General features: G+C 46.3%; 1 protein-coding gene across 2 annotated transcripts in view; it reads left to right on the top strand.

Moving 5' to 3' along the window:
* The window catches only part of epas1b (endothelial PAS domain protein 1b), a 58985-nt gene extending 54731 nt beyond the window's left edge, over positions 1-4254 (top strand). For both annotated transcript variants that reach the window (XM_064950269.1, XM_064950268.1), the window contains exons 13-16: positions 2-98; positions 264-366; positions 504-671; positions 1014-4254. In XM_064950269.1, coding sequence (XP_064806341.1) covers positions 2-98; positions 264-366; positions 504-671; positions 1014-1165 — 520 coding nt within the window. In that variant the 3' untranslated portion in view covers positions 1166-4254. The remainder of the gene's footprint in view (position 1; positions 99-263; positions 367-503; positions 672-1013) is intronic.
* Positions 4255-20492: the final 16238 nt, after the last annotated feature.

Genomic DNA, 20492 nt, shown 5'->3' with positions numbered 1-20492 from the left:
GGTCAATGGAGAACTTTGTCCAGGCCTACAGAGACATGAGTCCTGCTAGAATCGCCATAGCCAACAACTTCAAGCGCTCCTTCACGCAAATGGCAGTGGTACGTATACCCTCTCACTGATTTATGACCGTAGGCTATGATGTGTGTATTCCGTTTTTCTGAGCTCACTGTTAAATATTTCATGAGAGTTGTATTAGATGCGGAAACTACAGACTTTTGACAAAGTTTTCGACTGTAATGTGTGTCTGTTTTTGCATTTATCAGGGTGACTCCACCCTGAGTACACCATCAGAGATGATGTGGAAGAGGATGAGGAATGAAAGCTGTGCCATCCTGGATAGATCTCTCAGCACCAGCTCACTGGCAGGTACTGGATGGTGGACAATGTGGGACATACAGTGTGCAAACCAAAATGCCAAATATCACTTATAGTAAAATCCATAGTAGAGAAAATATTGCAATATTGAACTCATCTTAATATCTCTCTTCCTCTTTCTTTTACAGATAAAGGTATGTGCATACATGGGGGTGTTGACCAGTGTCTCAGCCCCCTTCAACGGCACAGGAAGTCCCAGTATCCAGGATGTGGAAACAGTGCACCTAAAAAAGCCTTCCCCGAACAGTGGTGCAACTACAGAGAATACCGTATGCTGCCCTCTCCCAAAACAGAGGGTAACCCTGGCATTTTTATTTCTATTCTAATGCAACTCCCATGTGTCCTACGTCATTTAAAAGATTGACTGGACAAACTAGTAGCAACCAGTTGACCAGAGGCAAAGAAAATATGTTAATGTTCACGTGGGGTTTTAGGCATTGATGAAACAACATGTTCAAATCTATTTTTAGAAATTGATTTGGACAAATAATATCCTTGGTTTTGTAATTACAGTCCTTTTCCATGACTTGGCACCATAGTCAATTGACTGTCCTCCTCAGATGAAGGTTGATTGGCTTTTGCCCCAAAGCCATTTCCTCCCTACTAATGGACTGTCTACATGTTTGTTGTGTGTGTAGGGGTTGCCAGTCGGCTGTTGGGCCCGTCCTTTGAGACCTATTGTCTGCCAGAGCTCACCCGCTACGACTGCGAGGTCAATGTCCCTCTCCAAGGCAACCTGCACTTGCTGCAGGGCAGTGACCTACTGAGAGCCCTGGACCAGGCCACCTAGACCCAGGCCTACACCCCCTACTGCATTTCCCTACCCTGGACCAGGCCACCTAGACCCAGCCCTACACCCCCTACTCCCCTACCCTACCCTCCTCTGGACCAGGCCACCTAGACCCAGCTCTACACCCCTACCCCCCTACCCTACCCTCCTCTGGACCAGGCCACCTAGACCCAGCCCTACACCCCTACCCCCCTACCCTACCCTCCTCTGGACCAGGCCACCTAGACCCAGCCCTACACCCCTACTCCCCTACCCTACCCTGGACCAGGCCACCTAGACCCAGCTCTACACCCCTACCCCCCTACCCTACCCTCCTCTAGACCAGGCCACCTAGACCCAACTCTACACCCCTACCCCCCTACCCTACCCTCCTCTGGACCAGGCCACCTAGACCCAGCTCTACACCCCTACCCCCCTACCCTACCCTGGACCAGGCCACCTAGACCCAGCTCTACACCCCTACCCCCCTACCCTACCCTCCTCTGGACCAGGCCACCTAGACCCAGCTCTACACCCCTACCCCCCTACCCTACCCTCCTCTGGACCAGGCCACCTAGACCCAACCCTACACCCCCTACTCCCCTACCCTACCCTACCCTCCCCTGGACAAGGCCACCTCGACCCAGCACTACACCCCCTACTCCCCCACCCACCCACCCTACCATACCCAGCCCTGGACCAGGCCTCCGAGACGCAGACATATACCCCCTCCCGTACTTTATCTTACCCTACCTAGACATAGCCCTCACCAACCTCACCTCTACCCATCCTTACCCTCCAATAGTCTTAGCCAATACACCCTAGACTAACACATCTCTACAACACTGACTGACACCTCAGCCAAGCCGCTTCCCCTGTCCTAACGTCCTGGCACATCTAACATAGTACTACTCAACCATGCCCCACCCACCCACCCTACCATACCAAGCCCCATACAAACCTGTTTCATCATCAAAGCCACACATACCCTGCCTCCTCCTCATCCATCCACCCTACTGCCCCTATGTATCATGAGAAAAACGTGTGGCTTCTGTTCTATTTTTGTTGTCTTTATCATCATAAATTATATACGTGTATAATTCTTAGTTATTAGTCTATTTCTGTTAAACGATTTGATCTGTTTCAGTGTTCTCAAGCTCTATTCTGTCCCCCCAATTGTGTGATCTGTAGCCTACTTTTCTTCTTTCACCATGTCTGTCTGTCTGTCTGTCTGTCTGTCTGTCTGTCTGTCTGTTTCTGTCTGTCTGTCTGTCTGTCTGTCTGTCTGTCTGTCTGTCTGTCTGTCTGTCTGTCTGTCTGTCTGTCTGTCTGTCTGTCTGTCTGTCTGTCTGTCTGTCCGTCCGTCCGTCCGTCTGTCTGTACGACGCTGTCATAGACACACTAACAAACAAAACAGTCTGAAATCCAGATTAAACTTCACCGAATGTAAGCATAACACCCAGGTTTTTTTTAAATAAACGTTTTTGTTGTTCTTTTACTACCCTTTCCCCATTCCTTACTGACTAGTTTCCTTCAGTCACTGGTGTCTGTTTCTATTGTTCCCTCAGTGTGAGCTCACTGGATAGTTACAGTGCTTGCCATGAAGTTGATTGGTCAAATCAGAGCGTGCCCCCGACATAGGGAGGAGAGTGCTATTTTTGGTATTATGGCATTAGAAGTCATATAAGAATCAGAGAGACTTTGGCCTAGATCACAGGAGGGTGGTGACGGGAGGACGGCTCATAGTAATGACTGTAATGAAGTGAATGAGATGGTATCAAACACAATAAAACCATGTGTTTGATGTGTCAATACCATTTAATTAATTCCATTCCAGCCATTACTATGAGCCCATTCACTCCAATAAAGGTGCCACCAGCCACCTGTGTCCTAGATTCACTAAGATCAAGCGTTAACCAGTGATAGCCGACACCTGCACAGCTGGAGTTTTAGCCGTGTCGCAGGTTTAACTGTGTTGCAGCTGTTAAGTAAGAGAGGTTGCTCGTGTGGTCATTGTCCTGTGTGTCCTGTGTGGCTCAGTCGGTAGAGCATGGCGCTTGCAATGCCAAGCGTCGTGGGTTCGATTCCCGCTGGGGCCACCCATATGTAAAAGTAGTGGCCCCAGCCGACTTGTAAGTCGCTTTGGACAAAAGCGTCTGCTAAATGGGATATATATTGTCACGAAGCCACACCGGTCCCACTCGCATTACAAGTTCAGAATGAGTAAGTCTAGGCTATATAGAAATTACATGACACTCCAATTGAGAATCATTAAACTAAATAATTAGGATTTCTATCAGCCTAATCGAGGTGTAAATTAAATATCACATTCCAGTGTTTGAACTTGTAAACAAGGTTGCATGGGATTTCTCTTAATGCGACTCCGTGTAGCCAATAGCAATGTCCTCCTTTAGGTATCATGCCGGGAGCCGCTTGTGGATTTGAACACTTCCTTAGTTTAAGATATGGCAACTCACTATTGACATTGAGACTCTTTTTCTGTATTCCTTCTCTTTCTTTCTCTTTCATTCTCATTTTTAGGTCTTTGTCTTTATGTGGTGACCACTTAAAAGTTTGAATTTAGCTTCGTACACACATACATGTATTTAAAGACAGAAGCTATAAAGTTTCTACTATAATGTCAAGATAGTGTTTTAGTGTTTATGTGCCTTGGTACTTTGTCTTATCTACCCAGTAGATGCAGATTGTATTCCTGTGTTTTAGATGTTACTCCATAGTGCTGGTGTCTGTTTTGTTTTTTGTTTTTTCCAGAGAGTATGCACAAGTATAATGAAATTGTTAGCAGGCCAGTACTGATCTGTTGTTGCGCTTTAAAGAAAAAAGAAAATGGAGAGGGAAAAAACGATAACATTTTCTAAGTTCCACTTTTGACATGTAGCATTTTGAATATTGTAAACAAAAGAAATTGACACAAAAGTAATATCTTTCAACAGTATCTAAACAGGTGATGGTGCTTTATAGATATAACCATCTTGCATTTGTAGAGGCAACTTTATATGTTTCATGGATCCACTTTCAGTAACACTGTATTTTGATGTTATTGTTCATTTTTCTTGCTGAGATTGTCTTTAAAGGTGATTCATAACAGACATGATGTGCCTTAACATTGCCTTAAGGTTGTCTCAATGTTGATTCAGCCCAGTGTTATGCCCTTCAAATGCACAGATTGTAGACATAGACCTACAGTAGATTGTCCAATAAAACTACACTAGCCTATACAAATCCAGATGTTTAGCTTGGAGAGCTCTAGTGTCAGATCCAGTATATTGAGGAGATGTAATTAGAAGTCCAGTCCAAACAGAGAGACGCTCTAAAGGAGAGAATTCTAGAAAGATAAAGAATCAGATTCAGCACGTCGACCTATGTGTCTGGCACTGTGTTGATTTAATGCGGGTTTAGGTTGTTAATAAGAAACCAGAGGCTGTAATGTGGTGTAGAGGGTGTTAAATTAGTGAGGGTGATACACTAAACACTTTAAAGACCAATGGTCAATATCAAATACTCAGGCACTTCCCTTGACAGCTTGGCAGAACATGTTTTGTCAATACAAAAATCTCAAAATTTAAACTGTTGAGTCTAAGATTATTTCTGGGTTAGATGGCGCAATAGTTAAATATAGACTAGATACCTGTTGAAACCTGTTGAAACAGATGCAGGTGGTGATAGAGCTATGAGACAGAGACGGAGATAGAAGTGAGATGGAGAACTGAGGGACAGATAGAGAGGGACTGTGGTGCTGAACTGTGACTGACAGAGAGGGATACATCCTGCTCAGCCTGCCCACTGATGCACTGATCTCTTCACACGCTACTTCACTCAGTAGTCAGCTCATCTCTCTCTCTCGGTCTCGCTCTCTCGCTCTCCCCCCCCTCTCTCAACCCTCTCGCTCTTTCTCTTTCCCTCCCACGTTCATTTTAAGGTACATCCCTGCCAAGTTTAGCCACCTTGTCAACTCTAGCGCATTCTAACAAAGACAAAACATTGCTTCCACTGTTAATGGAAATATATCGACACAGTGAGTTCCTCCAAAGACATGAGAAAATATGCTCCTTGTTTTCGTTGAGCCAAAGTGAATGGAATGTGGGACGTTTCCTCAAATTACCCACATCCCAGATAAATTAAACACAAGGATAAAATGTTAGGATGTATAATTGTATGTGTTTATTTATTTTGTGGGAAAAATGACAAATTACAGATAGTTAGATCAGACCACTCTGTTAGCTGACAAGTATCTGGTTTTGGTCCCTATATGCGCTGTCTAAAACCCCCAGATATGCAGTATTTAACATGTAAAAGCAAGCAAAAGTCCCATGCTTTGCATTTGTTATATTAAACTTATATGAGATTAAATGTCTCGTTATTACTTGAATTCTAAGCATTAGAAGAAAACCAAAGTTAAATAGAGATTAAGTTCTCTGCCTCGCTGGCCACACTCCTGTTCCTGACGGAGAGGAGGCTGGCCGCGCACCTGTACCTGACGGAGAGGAGGCTGGCCGCGCTCCTGTTCATGACGGAGAGGAGGCTGGCCGCGCTCCTGTTCATGACGGAGAGGAGGCTGGCCGCGCACCTGTTCCTGACGGAGAGGAGGCTGGCCGCGCACCTGTACCTGACGGAGAGGAGGCTGGCCGCGCTCTTGTTCCTGACGGAGAGGAGGCTGGCCGCGCTCCTGTTCCTGACGGAGAGGAGGCTGGCCGCGCACCTGTACCTGACGGAGAGGAGGCTGGTCGCGCTCTTGTTCCTGACAGAGAGGAGGCTGGCCGCGCTCCTGTTCATGATGGAGAGGAGGCTGGCCGCGCTCCTGTTCCTGACGGAGAGGAGGCTGGCCGCGCTCCTGTTCATGATGGAGAGGAGGCTGGCCGCGCTCTTGTTCCTGACGGAGAGGAGGCTGGCCACGCTCCTGTTCCTGACGGAGAGGAGGCTGGCCCTGCTCCTGTTCCTGACGGAGAGGAGGCTGGCCCTGCTCCTGCTCCTGACGGAGAGGAGGCTGGCCGCGCTCCTGTTCCTGACGGAGAGGAGGCTGGCCGCGCTCCTGTTCCTGACGGAGAGGAGGCTGGCCGCGCTCCTGTTCCTGACGGAGAGGAGGCTGGCCGCGCTCTTGTTCCTGACGGAGAGGAGGCTGGCCGCGCTCCTGTTCCTGACGGAGAGGAGGCTGGCCGCGCTCTTGTTCCTGACGGAGAGGAGGCTGGCCGCGCTCCTGTTCCTGACGGAGAGGAGGCTGGCCGCGCACCTGTACCTGACGGAGAGGAGGCTGGCCGCGCTCTTGTTCCTGACGGAGAGGAGGCTGGCCGCGCTCTTGTTCCTGACGGAGAGGAGGCTGGCCGCGCACCTGTTCCTGACGGAGAGGAGGCTGGCCGCGCTCCTGTTCCTGACGGAGAGGAGGCTGGCCGCGCACCTGTTCCTGACGGAGAGGAGGCTGGCCGCGCTCTTGTTCCTGACGGAGAGGAGGCTGGCCGCGCTCTTGTTCCTGACGGAGAGGAGGCTGGCCGCGCTCCTGTTCCTGACGGAGAGGAGGCTGGCCGCGCTCCTGTTCCTGACGGAGAGGAGGCTGGCCGCGCTCCTGTTCCTGACGGAGAGGAGGCTGGCCGCGCTCCTGTACCTGACGGAGAGGAGGCTGGCCGCGCTCCTGTTCCTGACGGAGAGGAGGCTGGCCGCGCTCCTGTTCCTGACGGAGAGGAGGCTGGCCGCGCTCCTGTTCCTGACGGAGAGGAGGCTGGCCGCGCTCCTGTTCCTGACGGAGAGGAGGCTGGCCGCGCTCCTGTTCCTGACGGAGAGGAGGCTGGCCCTGCTCCTGCTCCTGACGGAGAGGAGGCTGGGATGTCAGATGGAACTGCAGATGGGGTGTGGCCTAAATTGTGCTCCTGTATGTGAAATGAGTAGGCTAGAGGGAAGTCCCAAAATGGTAACTGCAGAAGAAAGGCTATCCACCAGTCCTAGCTGTAGCTACTGTGACACTTGAAGGGCCCAAAAAGTAAACATACAAATATGAATAATTGAACAATCTCAGTTCTCGTCCTCTTTAAAGACAATATCAGCATTCTAGGCTACTAAATATAATGAGGGTTGTTTTGTCCTTGGGATATGTTCTGCTTTTATCCATTACATTTGTGGATGTCTTATAGTTATTTTAGATCAGTGGTTTCCAACCTTTTTTGGTTACCGTACCACCAACTGAATTTTGCTCTGCCCGGAGTAACACTGAAGTAACCCCTCATGTGCATTTGACCAGTAACCCTATGGTCTCATGTGCATTTGACCAGTAACCCTATGGTCTCATGTGCATTTGACCAGTAACCCTATGGTCTCATGTGCATTTGACCAGTAACCCTATGGTCTCATGTGCATTTGACCAGTAACCCTATGGTCTCATGTGCATTTGACCAGTAACCCTATGGTCTCATGTGCATTTGACCAGTAACCCTATGGTCTCATGTGCATTTGACCAGTAACCCTATGGTCTCATGTGCATTTGACCAGTAACCCTATGGTCTCATGTGCATTTGACCAGTAACCCTGAGGATAGGCCAAGTACCCCCAGGAGTCCTAGTACCCCTGGTTGGGAACCACTGTTTTAGATGATCCTATGATTTATATTGAATTCATATTGACATTATTATATTGTTATTATTTTTGCTATTACTGTATGGGGAACTGAACCCAATAAGAAGACGTATTTCTGCACTGATATCTTATTAAAGCGTACTGATCTTACCTGCCGTTTGTGATGTGATACATGTTTCATTGTTTTATTGTCACAGGTCAGTTCCAGTACCATATTTACAATGTGCAGGGATACTGGAGTGGTAGAGGTAGATATGTATAGGGGTAAGATGACTACATGTAGGTATCAGGATATATGATAAACAGAGTAGTGTGTGTGTGTGTGTGTGTGTGTGTGTGTGTGTGTGTGTGTGTGTGTGTGTGTGTGTGTGTGTGTGTGTGTGTGTGTGTGTGTGTGTGTGTGTGTGTGTGTGTGTGTGTGTGTGTGTGTGTGTGTGTGTGTGTGTGTGTGTAGAGTCAGTATGTGTGTGTGCATAGAGTCAGTGCAAAAGTAAAAAAAATATTACCACTTCCTGTACAGCCTTCATAATGCATTATAAGCACATTTACAATGCCTTATGATATACTGTATGCCTAATGCATTATAATGCACAACTTCCAATGGACCCGCCAACATTCTAAAATTAAAATCCTATTCAGAAAAGACAGGAACGTCATAATGACTGTCATCCAGTGCTTTATGAAAACACTCTCCCTTCTACATAGATATGAAGATCTATTGATATTTGAGTAGTGTCTTATGAAACTGTGAAAGAACATTCCAAAGGCACTCCATCACAGTTGACATGGGCTATTAACTAGCTTTTTATATCTATATTCATATCTATCACCTGTTCTGTTGTAAGTTATGCTTCCTGCAAGCCAGCTGTCTTCTGTTTTCTTTAGTCAGGTTTATCTGCATCTTTTAAATCTCATATAATACAGTCATATTAAAAGTGCCACTCTCATACAGGGGTTCTTACTTTTGTCCTAGACAAACACACATTGCAGTCAACTCTGACAAGTGCCTGCTGTGGCAGGGTTAGCGTGAGTTCACTCCCTGGGAATAATAACAACACTGCTCCCAGTCACATTCACTTTCTGACACCTTAAGTTTCTTTTGAGACAAAAGCATTTGAAAACATGTAGAAATGTTTCCACATCATGTCTCATTCTGCACTGTGTGTGGTTGGTACAGAATGAATCTGGGCACCCAGAACAAGTCTTGTCTGCGTGCTGGTCTGGCCAGTTACTCCATTTGGTTCTGGGACCAGAAATAAAAGAAGTACTCTGTTATAACACACTATTGCTTCACTCTTTATCATGTAGACAACCAGTGCACCATCCATCCACCTATCTATCCATCCATCCATCTATCCATCTATATACAGTGGGGCAAAAAAGTATTTAGTCAGCCACCAATTGTGCAAGTTCTCCCACTTAAAAAGATGAGAGAGGCCTGTAATTTTCATCATAGCTACACTTCAACTATGACAGACAAAATGAGAAAACAAAAACCAGAAAATCACATTATAGGATTTAGGTATATTTAAAACCAAATACTTTTAGACTTTTACTTAAGTAGTATTTTACTGGGTGACTTTCACTTTTACTTGAGTCATTTTACATTAAGGTATCTTTACTTTTACTCAAGCATGACAATTGGGCTCTTTTTCCACCACTGAATTGAGGTAGCTATGTACTGTACATATACAGTTGAAGTCGGAAGTTTACATAAACCTTAGCCAAATACATTTAAACTCAGTTTTTCACAATTCCTGACATATAACCCTGGTAAAAATGCCCTGTCTTAGGTCAGTTAGGATCACCACTTTATTTTAAGAATGTGAAATGTCAGAATAATAGTAGAGTGAATGATTTATTTCAGCTTTTATTTCTTTCATCACATTCCCAGTGGGTCAGAAGTTTACTCAATTAGTGTTTGGTAACATTGCCTTTAAATTGTTTAACTTGGGTCAAACATTTCGGGTAGCCTTCCACAACCTCCCCACAATCAGTTGGGTCAATTTTGTCCCATTCCTCCTGACAGAGCTGGTGTAACTTAATCAGGTTTGTAGGCCTCCTTGCTTGCACACACTTTTTCAGTGCTGCCCACACATTTTCTATAGGATTGAGGTCAGGGCTTTGTGATGGCCACTCCAATACCTTGACTTTGTTGTCCTTAAGCCACATCTTTGGAATGCTTAGGGTCATTGTCCAGTTGAAGGACCCATTTGCGACCAAGCATTAACTTCCTGACTGATGTCTTGAAATGTTGCTTCAATATATCCACATCATTTTACTTCCTCATGATGCCATGTATTTTATGAAGTGCACCAGTCCCTCCTGCCGCAAAACTCCACCACAACATGATGCTGCCACCCCTGTGCTTCACGGTTGAGATTATGTTTTTCGTCTTGTAAGCCTCCCCCTTTTTCCTCCAAACATAACAATGGTCATCATGGCCAAACAGTTCTTCTTTTGTTTCATCAGACCAGAGGACATTGCTCTAAAAAGTATGATCTTTGTCCCCATGTGCAGTTGCAAACCGTAGTCTGGCTTTTTTATTGCGGTTTTGGAGCAGTGGCTTCTTCCTTGCTGAGAGGCCTTTCAGTTTCTGTGGATATAGATACTTTTGTACCTGTTTCTTCCAGCATTTTCACAAGGTTCTTTGGTGTTGTTCTGGGACTGATTTGCACTTTTCAGACCAAAGTACGTTCATCTCTAGGAGACAGAACGCTTCTCCTTCCTGAGCGCTATGACGGCTGCGTGGTCCCACAGTGTTTATACTTGCGTACTATTGTTTGTATAGATGAACGTGGTACCTTCAGGCATTTGGAAATTGCTCCCAAGGATGAACTAGACTTGTGCAGGTCTACAATTTTTTTCTGAGGTCTTGGCAGATTTATTCTGATTTTCCCATGATGTCAAGTAAAGAGGCACTGGGTTTGAAGGTAGGCCTTGAAATACATCCGCAGGTACACCTCCAATTGAATCAAATTATGTAAATTAGCCTATCAGAAGCTTCTAGAGCCATGTCATCATTTTCTAGAATTTTCCAAGCTGTTTAAAGGCACAGTCAACTTAGTGTATGTAAACTTCTGACCCACTGGTGTTGTGATACAGTGAATTATAAGTGAAATAATCTCTCTGTAAACAATTGTTGGAAACATATATTGTGTCATGCACAAAGTAGATGTCCTAACCGACTTGCCAAAACTATAGTTTGTTAACAAGAAATTTGTGGAGGGGTTGAAAGACAAGTTTAAATGATTCCAACCTAAGTGTATGTAAACTTCCAACTTCAACTGTAGGTAGGGGTAAAGTGACTAGGCAACAGGATATATAATAGACAATAGCAGCAATAATAGACAGTGTTCTGTAAATGTACTCTATGTAGTTCTGTCCTTGAGCTGTTCTTGTCTATTAATGTTCTGTATTATGTCATGTTTCATGTTTTGTGTTGGACCCCAGGAAGATTAGCTTCAGCTTTTGTATCCGCTAATGGGGATCCTAATAAAATACCAAAATTCCACCCGGAATGTACAGCCTCGTATTTTATTGTGTTGCTATTTTTCCTTTAATTTATTTAGCAAATTACTTACTTTTTAAAAACGCTGCATTGTTGGTTAAGGGCTCGTAAGTAAGCATTTCATGGTAAGGTCTACACCAGTGTGGGGTCCTTAGAGCGCTCACTCCTGCCTCCTCGGGCCTGCCAGCACTGAAGCATGCCAGAGGAGAGAGCAGCTCCAGAACTTTGGGCCGTTCCAGACATGTTAATTAGAGGAACATTCCAGCCCTGCATTCTCTCTCTCTGGGTCCCTCGCTGCCTCTCTCAATCTTTCCCTCCTCCTCTCGATCAACCCCCTCTCTCTCTCCCTCTAAGTTTCTCTCCCTCTTTCTCTCATCCTTTTCTCTCTCTCTCTCTATATATATATATATATATATATATATATATATATTTCTGTGACTGTGTGAGAGAGGCCTTCTGTGCCAATATCCACAAAACCTGTACCAAACCGCTTCCTTCAACTGGGATGGAAGCAGGATATCTGGCAAACGTATTAGATTAGTGATTATTATGATGCCCAGGAACTAATTAATTCACTATTGTCTATTTTAGATCCCAGCTGAAGTGACTGTGAATTCCTCTCTCAGTGGAGGGAGCTGAGGAGAAAGGTCAGAGAGAGATCAGTGGACATATTTCGTGAATGTTCAGGCGGACTGAAGTTTATCAGGACAGTCCATAGTCTGTTTGAGGTCTGTGCTATGTAAGGTACAGCATCTTGCTTCAGGGATCTCTTGAATAGGACAGTTTTTAGGACAGGTCTGAGAAGAACCACCTTTGTCCTCATCTGACCCGATGCGAGATGACACATCAGACATTTTCAATCCAATCTCTTTCCTCTCAGTGCAGAAGACCATGAGTCCCCCCTATTGATTTTCTCCAGTTGTGCCGCTGGCTAAAGGCCTGCCAACACCATCACACTCCCCCACCCCCGCCTCCCCAACTTTGTTATTGTCCCTATTATTTTAGTTTTTAGTTATGACGCACTTCCTCTTCCGTCCTCAACAGACAGGGGCAGACACAGACTGGAACTACCTCCCATGGCTCCACTTTATTTACCTAGGTCATTTTCTTTGCTTCTTTTAAATGTAACCTTTATTTAACTAGGCAAGTCAGTTAAGAACAAATTCTTATTTACCATGACGGCCTACCCCAGCCAAACCTGGACGATGCTGAGCCAATTGCGCCGCCCTATGGGACTCCCAATCACGGCCGGATGTGATAGAGCCTGGATGCAAACCAGGGACTGTAGTGACGCCTCTTTCACTGAGATGCAGTGCCTTAGACCGCTGCGCCATTGCGCTCCACCTCCCCCCAAAAATCACATGCTTCGTTAACACTGGTGTAGACTAACAGTGAAATGTTTACTTAAGGGTCATTTTCTGACAATACAGAGTTAAAGATAATAAAATCGAATAAAAATGTAAATTGTGACACGAGGAATAACACATGTTTGTGTGTATGTGTGTGTTGGGGTGTTATTCTTGGTAAATAGTAAGGTCTGCAGCTTATCATGAGATATTTTAATTTAGGCGAGCAAAAACTTGAGACTTCCTTAACATCAGATATTGCGCATCATCCGTTGTTAACAAAGACACACACCTCCCTTCATCTTACCTGAGTCTGCTGTCCGGTCTTGACGATGCATAGAAAAACCAGCAAGGTATATATCCATGTCCTCGTTGAGCCACGACTCTGAGAAACATCGTTGTAGGTCTCCTTGCTAGGATAGCCTTGAACGGAGCTCATCCAGTCTGTTCTCCAGTAACTGCACATTCGCCAATAGAACAGAGGGCAATGGCAGTCTATTTGCTCGCCAATGTAGTCTCGTCAGGATGCCGCTTCACCTGCCTCTCTTTCGCCGCTACTTCCTCTTTTGAGTCCCGAGGATTAGGGCCTGGTCCAAAGTTAGTAAAACATCCAGAGCTGCCAACTTACTGAAGCGGAAATGTGCATCCAAATCGAGGATTGTGATCGCTGTTCTGATGTCCAGAAGCTGTTTTCGGTCATAGGAAATGATGGAGGAGACATTGTGTTAAAAAATAGTTATGATCAGAATCACTTCAGGGACACCATCTCAATCGTCTGGTCTGTGTGCCCCTGATCATACCGCTGACATAATCTACAGTGCCTTCAGAAAGTATTCAGACCCCTTGACTTTTTCTACATTTTGTTACGTTACAGCCTTATTCTAAAATGGATTAAAAATATATATCCTCAGCAATCTACACACAATACCCCATAAGGACAAAGCAAAACAGGTTTTTAGAAACATTTTCAAAACAGAAATACCTTATTTACATAAGTATTTAGACCCTTTGCTATGAGACTCGAAACTGAGCTCAGATGCATCCTGTTCCCATTGATCATCCTTGAGATGTTTCTACAACTTGATTGGAGTCCACCTGTGGTAAATTCAATTGATTGGACATGATTTGGAAAGGCACACACCTGTCTATATAAGGTCCCACAGTTGACAGTGAATGTCAGATAAAAAACAAGCCATGAGGTCGAAGGAATTGCCCGTAGAGCTCCACGACAGGATTGTGTCGAGGCACAGATCTGCGGAAGGGTACCAAAAAATGGCTGCAGCATTGAAGGTCCCCAAGAACACAGTGGCCTCCATCATTCTTAAATGGAAGAAGTTTGGAACCACCAAGACTCTTCCTAGAGCTGGCTGCCCACCAAACTGAGCAATAGGGGGAGAATGGCCTTGGTCAGGGAAGAACCCGATGGTCACTCTGACAGAGCTCTAGAGGTCCTCTCTGGAGATGGAAGAACCTCACAGAAGGACAACCATCTCTGCAGCACTCCACCAATCAGGCCTTTATGGTAGAATGGCCAGACTGAAGCCACTCCTCAATAAATGGCACATGACAGTAAAAAGGCACATGACAGCTAGATTATCTGGTGTGATAAAACCAAGATTGAACTCTTTGGCCTGAATGCCAAGTGGCATGTCTGGAGGAAATGTGGCACCATCTGTATGTTGAAGCTTGGTGGTGGCAACATCATGCCGTGGGGATGTTTTTCAGTGGCTGGGACTGGGAGACTAGTCAGGATCGAGGGAAAGATTAATGGAAAAATGTACATTAAAAACCTTCTCCAAAGCGCTCAGGACCTCAGACTGGGGCAAAGGTTCACCTTCCAAAAGGACAACGACCCTAAGCACACAGCCAAGACAACGGAGGAGTGGCTTCGGGACTAGTCTCTGATTGTCCTTTAGTGGCCCAGACAGAGCCTGGACTTGAACTCAATCGAACATCTCTGGAGTGACCTGACAATAGCTGTGCAATGACGCTCCCCATCCAACCTGACATAACATGAGAGGATCTTCAGAGAAGATAACCATTGTAAGACACGAGGAGTTACTTTTAAAACCTTATGGATGGACTCTAGAACGCCACGACCGCACTTTCAATGCATTGCTGGAGCAATTCCGCAGATATTCTACTTGGCAGCAAGATCCTACTGTAACCCCCCAGACTTTCAGTAACCCCGCTACCAGTGGCACTTCTCCCCAGCCTATCACGGATTCCCGAGAACCCCGCTTATCTCATTTACATTACATTTAAGTCATTTAGCAGACGCTCTTATCCAGAGCGACTTACAAATTGGTGAATTCACCTTCTGACATCCAGTGGAACAGCCACTTTACAATAGTGCATCTAAATCATTTAAGGGGGGGGGGTGAGAAGGATTACTTTATCCTATCCTAGGTATTCCTTGAAGAGGTGGGGTTTCAGGTGTCTCCGGAAGGTGGTGATTGACTCCGATTACTTTATCCTATCCTAGGTATTCCTTGAAGAGGTGGGGTTTCAGGTGTCTCCGGAAGGTGGTGATTGTCCTGGCGTCATGAGGGAGTTTGTTCCACCATTGGGGGGCCAGAGCAGCGAACAGTTTTGACTGGGCTGAGCGGGAACTGTACTTCCTCAGTGGTAGGGAGGCGAGCAGGCCAGGGGTGGATGAACGCAGTGCCCTTGTTTGGGTGTAGGGCCTGATCAGAGCCTGGAGGTACTGCGGTGCCATTCCCCTCACAGCTCCGTAGGCAAGCACCATGGTCTTGTAGCGGATGCGAGCTTCAACTGGAAGCCAGTGGAGAGAGCGGAGGAGCGGGGTGACGTGAGAGAACTTGGGAAGGTTGAACACCAGACGGGCTGCGGCGTTCTGGATGAGTTGTAGGGGTTTAATGGCACAGGCAGGGAGCCCAGCCAACAGCGAGTTGCAGTAATCCAGACGGGAGATGACAAGTGCCTGGATTAGGACCTGCGCCGCTTCCTGTGTGAGGCAGGGTCGTACTCTGCGGATGTTGTAGAGCATGAACCTACAGGAACGGGCCACCGCCTTGATGTTAGTTGAGAACGACAGGGTGTTGTCCAGGATCACGCCAAGGTTCTTAGCGCTCTGGGAGGAGGACACAATGGAGTTGTCAACCGTGATGGCGAGATCATGGAACGGGCAGTCCTTCCCCGGGAGGAAGAGCAGCTCCGTCTTGCCGAGGTTCAGCTTGAGGTGGTGATCCGTCATCCACACTGATATGTCTGCCAGACATGCAGAGATGCGATTCGCCACCTGGTCATCAGAAGGGGGAAAGGAGAAGATTAATTGTGTGTCGTCTGCATAGCAATGATAGGAGAGACCATGTGAGGTTATGACAGAGCCAAGTGACTTGGTGTATAGCGAGAATAGGAGAGGGCCTAGAACAGAGCCCTGGGGGACACCAGTGGTGAGAGCGCGTGGCGAGGAGACAGATTCTCGCCACGCCACCTGGTAGGAGCGAACTGACAGGTAGGACGCAATCCAAGCGCGGGCCGTGCCGGAGATGCCCAACTCGGAGAGGGTGGAGAGGAGGATCTGATGGTTCACAGTATCGAAGGCAGCCGATAGGTCTAGAAGGATGAGAGCAGAGGAGAGAGAGTTAGCTTTAGCAGTGCGGAGCGCCTCCGTGATACAGAGAAGAGCAGTCTCAGTTGAATGACTAGTCTTGAAACCTGACTGATTTGGATCAAGAAGGTCATTCTGAGAGAGATAGCGGGAGAACTGGCCAAGGACGGCACGTTCAAGAGTTTTGGAGAGAAAAGAAAGAAGGGATACTGGTCTGTAGTTGTTGACATCGGAGGGATCGAGTGTAGGTTTTTTCAGAAGGGGTGCAACTCTCGCTCTCTTGAAGACGGAAGGGACGTAGCCAGCGGTCAGGGATGAGTTGATGAGCGAGGTGAGGTAAGGGAGAAGGTCTCCGGAAATGGTCTGGAGAAGAGAGGAGGGGATAGGGTCAAGCGGGCAGGTTGTTGGGCGGCCGGCCATCACAAGAAGCGAGATTTCATCTGGAGAGAGAGGGGAGAAAGAGGTCAGAGCACAGGGTAGGGCAGTGTGAGCAGAACCAGCGGTGTCGTTTGACTTAGCAAACGAGGATCGGATGTCGTCGACCTTCTTTTCAAAATGGTCGACGAAGTCATCTGCAGAGAGGGAGGAGGGGGGAGGGGGAGGAGGATTCAGGAGGGAGGAGAAGGTGGCAAAGAGCTTCCTAGGGTTAGAGGCAGATGCTTGGAATTTAGAGTGGTAGAAAGTGGCTTTAGCAGCAGAGACAGAGGAGGAAAATGTAGAGAGGAGGGAGTGAAAGGATGCCAGGTCCGCAGGGAGGCGAGTTTTCCTCCATTTCCGCTCGGCTGCCCGGAGCACTGTTCTGTGAGCTCGCAATGAGTCGTCGAGCCACGGAGCGGGAGGGGAGGACCGAGCCGGCCTGGAGGATAGGGGACATAGAGAGTCAAAGGATGCAGAAAGGGAAGAGAGGAGGGTTGAGGAGGCAGAATCAGGAGATAGGTTGGAGAAGGTATGAGCAGAGGGAAGAGATGATATGATGGAAGAGGAGAGAGTAGCGGGGGAGAGAGAGCGAAGGTTGGGACGGCGCGATACCATCCGAGTAGGGGCAGTGTGGGAAGTGTTGGATGAGAGCGAGAGGGAAAAGGATACAAGGTAGTGGTCGGAGACTTGGAGGGGAGTTGCAATGAGGTTAGTGGAAGAACAGCATCTAGTAAAGATGAGGTCGAGCGTATTTCCTGCCTTGTGAGTAGGGGGGGAAGGTGAGAGGGTGAGGTCAAACGAGGAGAGGAGTGGAAAGAAGGAGGCAGAGAGGAATGAGTCAAAGGTAGACGTGGGGAGGTTAAAGTCGCCCAGGACTGTGAGAGGTGAGCCGTCCTCAGGAAAGGAGCTTATCAAGGCATCAAGCTCATTGATGAACTCTCCGAGGGAACCTGGAGGGCGATAAATGATAAGGATGTTAAGCTTGAAAGGGCTGGTAACTGTGACAGCATGGAATTCAAAGGAGGCGATAGACGGATGGGTAAGGGGAGAAAGAGAGAATGACCACTTGGGAGAGATGAGGAGCCCGGTGCCACCACCCCGCTGACCAGAAGCTCTCGGGGTGTGCGAGAACACGTGGGCGGACGAAGAGAGAGCAGTAGGAGTAGCAGTGTTATCTGTGGTGATCCATGTTTCCGTCAGTGCCAAGAAGTCAAGGGACTGGAGGGAGGCATAGGCTGAGATGAACTCTGCCTTGTTGGCCGCAGATCGGCAGTTCCAGAGGCTACCGGAGACCTGGAACTCCACGTGGGTCGTGCGCGCTGGGACCACCAGATTAGGGTGGCCGCGGCCACGCGGTGTGGAGCGTTTGTATGGTCTGTGCAGAGAGGAGAGAACAGGGATAGATAGACACATAGTTGACAGGCTACAGAAGAGGCTACGCTAATGCAAAGGAGATTGGAATGACAAGTGGACTACACGTCTCGAATATTCAGAAAGTTAAGCTTACGTAGCAAGAATCTTATTGACTAAAATGATTGAAATGATACAGTACTGCTGGAGTAGGCTAGCTGGCAGTGGCTGCGTTGTTGACTTTGTAGGCTAGCTGGCAGTGGCTGCGTTGTTGACACTACACTAATCAAGTCGTTCCGTCGAGTGTAATAGTTTCTACAGTGCTGCTATTCGGGGGCTAGCTGGCTAGCTAGCAGTGTTGATTACGTTACGTTAAAAGAACGACAATAGCTGGCTAGCTAACCTAGAAAGTCGCTCCTCTGGAGCGCTACGCTGGAGATCCAAGAACCTGCCAACCGTTTCTCTCCCAGTGTTCCTTCATCTTTGAGCTGCAGCCCTCTTTGTTTCCCTCAGATCGCTCGAAGATAACGTATCTTATGACGCTGACATCCTGGAGGTTCCCGAGCGAATACGATGTTACCCGAGTGTCCACGGGAATCACAGAGGGCTGTCGACTCACCTCCTCCAGAGCCCAAGCTACTGGGAAGGGCTAGATTGTCTCTGGATGAATGTTTACTCAGGTTGAGCACCAGGAGCTGTCTTTATTGCGGGACAACAGGACATCATACAGTACTTCCACCTGTCCATTAAAAAGACCAGGCTCATCAGTAGGTATGAGTACTCTGGTGAGCCGTACGGGGATATTCCAATCTCCCATTACTAGTACCCCTCTCCAATTACTTGTACCCCTCGCCACCCTGTTGTGGGGTGACCACACCATTCATTACCAGATTCAACTGAGGTCTGGAACTTAAAACCACTTAAGCATCGGACCCTTTTTTTCCAAATTTTGCCTAAAATGACATACCCAAATCTAACTGCCTGTAGCTCAGGACCTGAAGCAAGGATATGCATATCCCTGATACCAATAGAAACGAAACACTTTGAAGTTTATGAACGTGAATGTAGGAGAATATAACACAGATCTGGTAAAAGATAATACAAAGAAAAAAACATGCATTTAAAAATTAAAAATTGTACCATCCTCTTGCAAGAGAAAGGCCGTAATATATTATTCAAGCCCAGGCCCAATTTTTGTCACTAGATGACAGCAGTGTATGTGCAAAGTTTTAGACTGATCCAATGAACCAACCACCTGTTCAAAATATTGTATCAAGACTGCCCAAATGTGCCTAATTGGTTTATTAATAACTTTTCAAATTCATAACTGTGCACTCTCCTTAAACAATAGCATGGTATTATTTCACTGTAATAGCTACTGTAAATTGTACAGTGTAGTTAGATTAACAATAATTTAAGCTTTCTGCCAATATCAGACATGTCTATTTCCTGGGAAATGTTCTTGTTACTTACAACCTCATGCTAATCGCATTAGCTCAACCGTCCTGTGGGGGACCTTAAGGAATGATTTATACCAAATACAATGTTCTTAGTTTTAGAGATGTTCAGGACCAGTTTATTACTGGCCACTCATTCCAAATCAGACTGCAACTCTTTGTTAAGGGTTTCAGTGACTTCATTAGCTGTGGTTGCTGATGTGTATATGGTTGAATCATCAGCATACATGGACACACATGCTTTGTTTAATGCCAGTGGCAGGTCATTGGTAAAAATAGAAAAGAGTATGGGGCCTAGATAGCTGCCCTGCGGTACACCACGCTTTACATGTTTGACATTAGAGAAGCTTCCATTAAAGAAAACCCTTCGAGTTCTATTAGATAGATAGCTCTGAATCCACAATATGGCAGAGGTTGAAAAGACATAACACATATGTTTTTTGAACAAGAGGTTATGGTCAATAATATCAAAGGCTGCACTGAAATCTAACAGTACAGCTCTCACAATCGAATTATTTATTTAAACCGTCAGTGCAGTACATGTTGAGTGCCCTTCTCTATAAGCATGCTGAAAGTCTGTTGTTAATTTGTTTACAGAGAAATAGTATTGTATATGGTCAAACACAATTTGTTCCAATAGTTTGCTAAGAGCTGGCAGCAAGCTTATAGGTCTGCTGTTAGAACCAGTAAAGGCCGCTTTACCACTCTTGGGTAACGTAATTACTTTGGCTTCCCTCCAGGCCTGAGGACAAAGACTTACCTCTAGGCTCAGATAAAAAAATATAGGAGCTCATTAGAATAATACATAGCATGCTTTGCAATAGATATTTTTTACATTTACTTTTTGGTCATTTAGCTGACTCAAATATCCAAAACAACTAAGGTAAATAAGCAACTACCTATCACAGTCAAAGCAAGAACATGTTATATGTAACCATTACTTAGAATGTTATTGTAGTTGAAGCTTCTATTGGTCTTCCTGTTGTCAGAAAACGGTGAACATGAACACTGACAGTTTAAAGCTTCTGTAAAAGCTAACATAAGTGCATGTGACAGATGAGAGCTATAATAAATGTTCAATACTGCAATCTTCAGTTGGTATCATTTTTCTATT

The sequence above is a fragment of the Oncorhynchus masou genome, chromosome 31, assembly GCF_036934945.1.
Source record: "Oncorhynchus masou masou isolate Uvic2021 chromosome 31, UVic_Omas_1.1, whole genome shotgun sequence".
Lineage (NCBI taxonomy): Eukaryota > Metazoa > Chordata > Actinopteri > Salmoniformes > Salmonidae > Oncorhynchus > Oncorhynchus masou.
The sequence above is the reverse complement of the archived record's forward strand: the minus strand, read 5'-3'. Positions and strand labels throughout refer to the sequence as shown.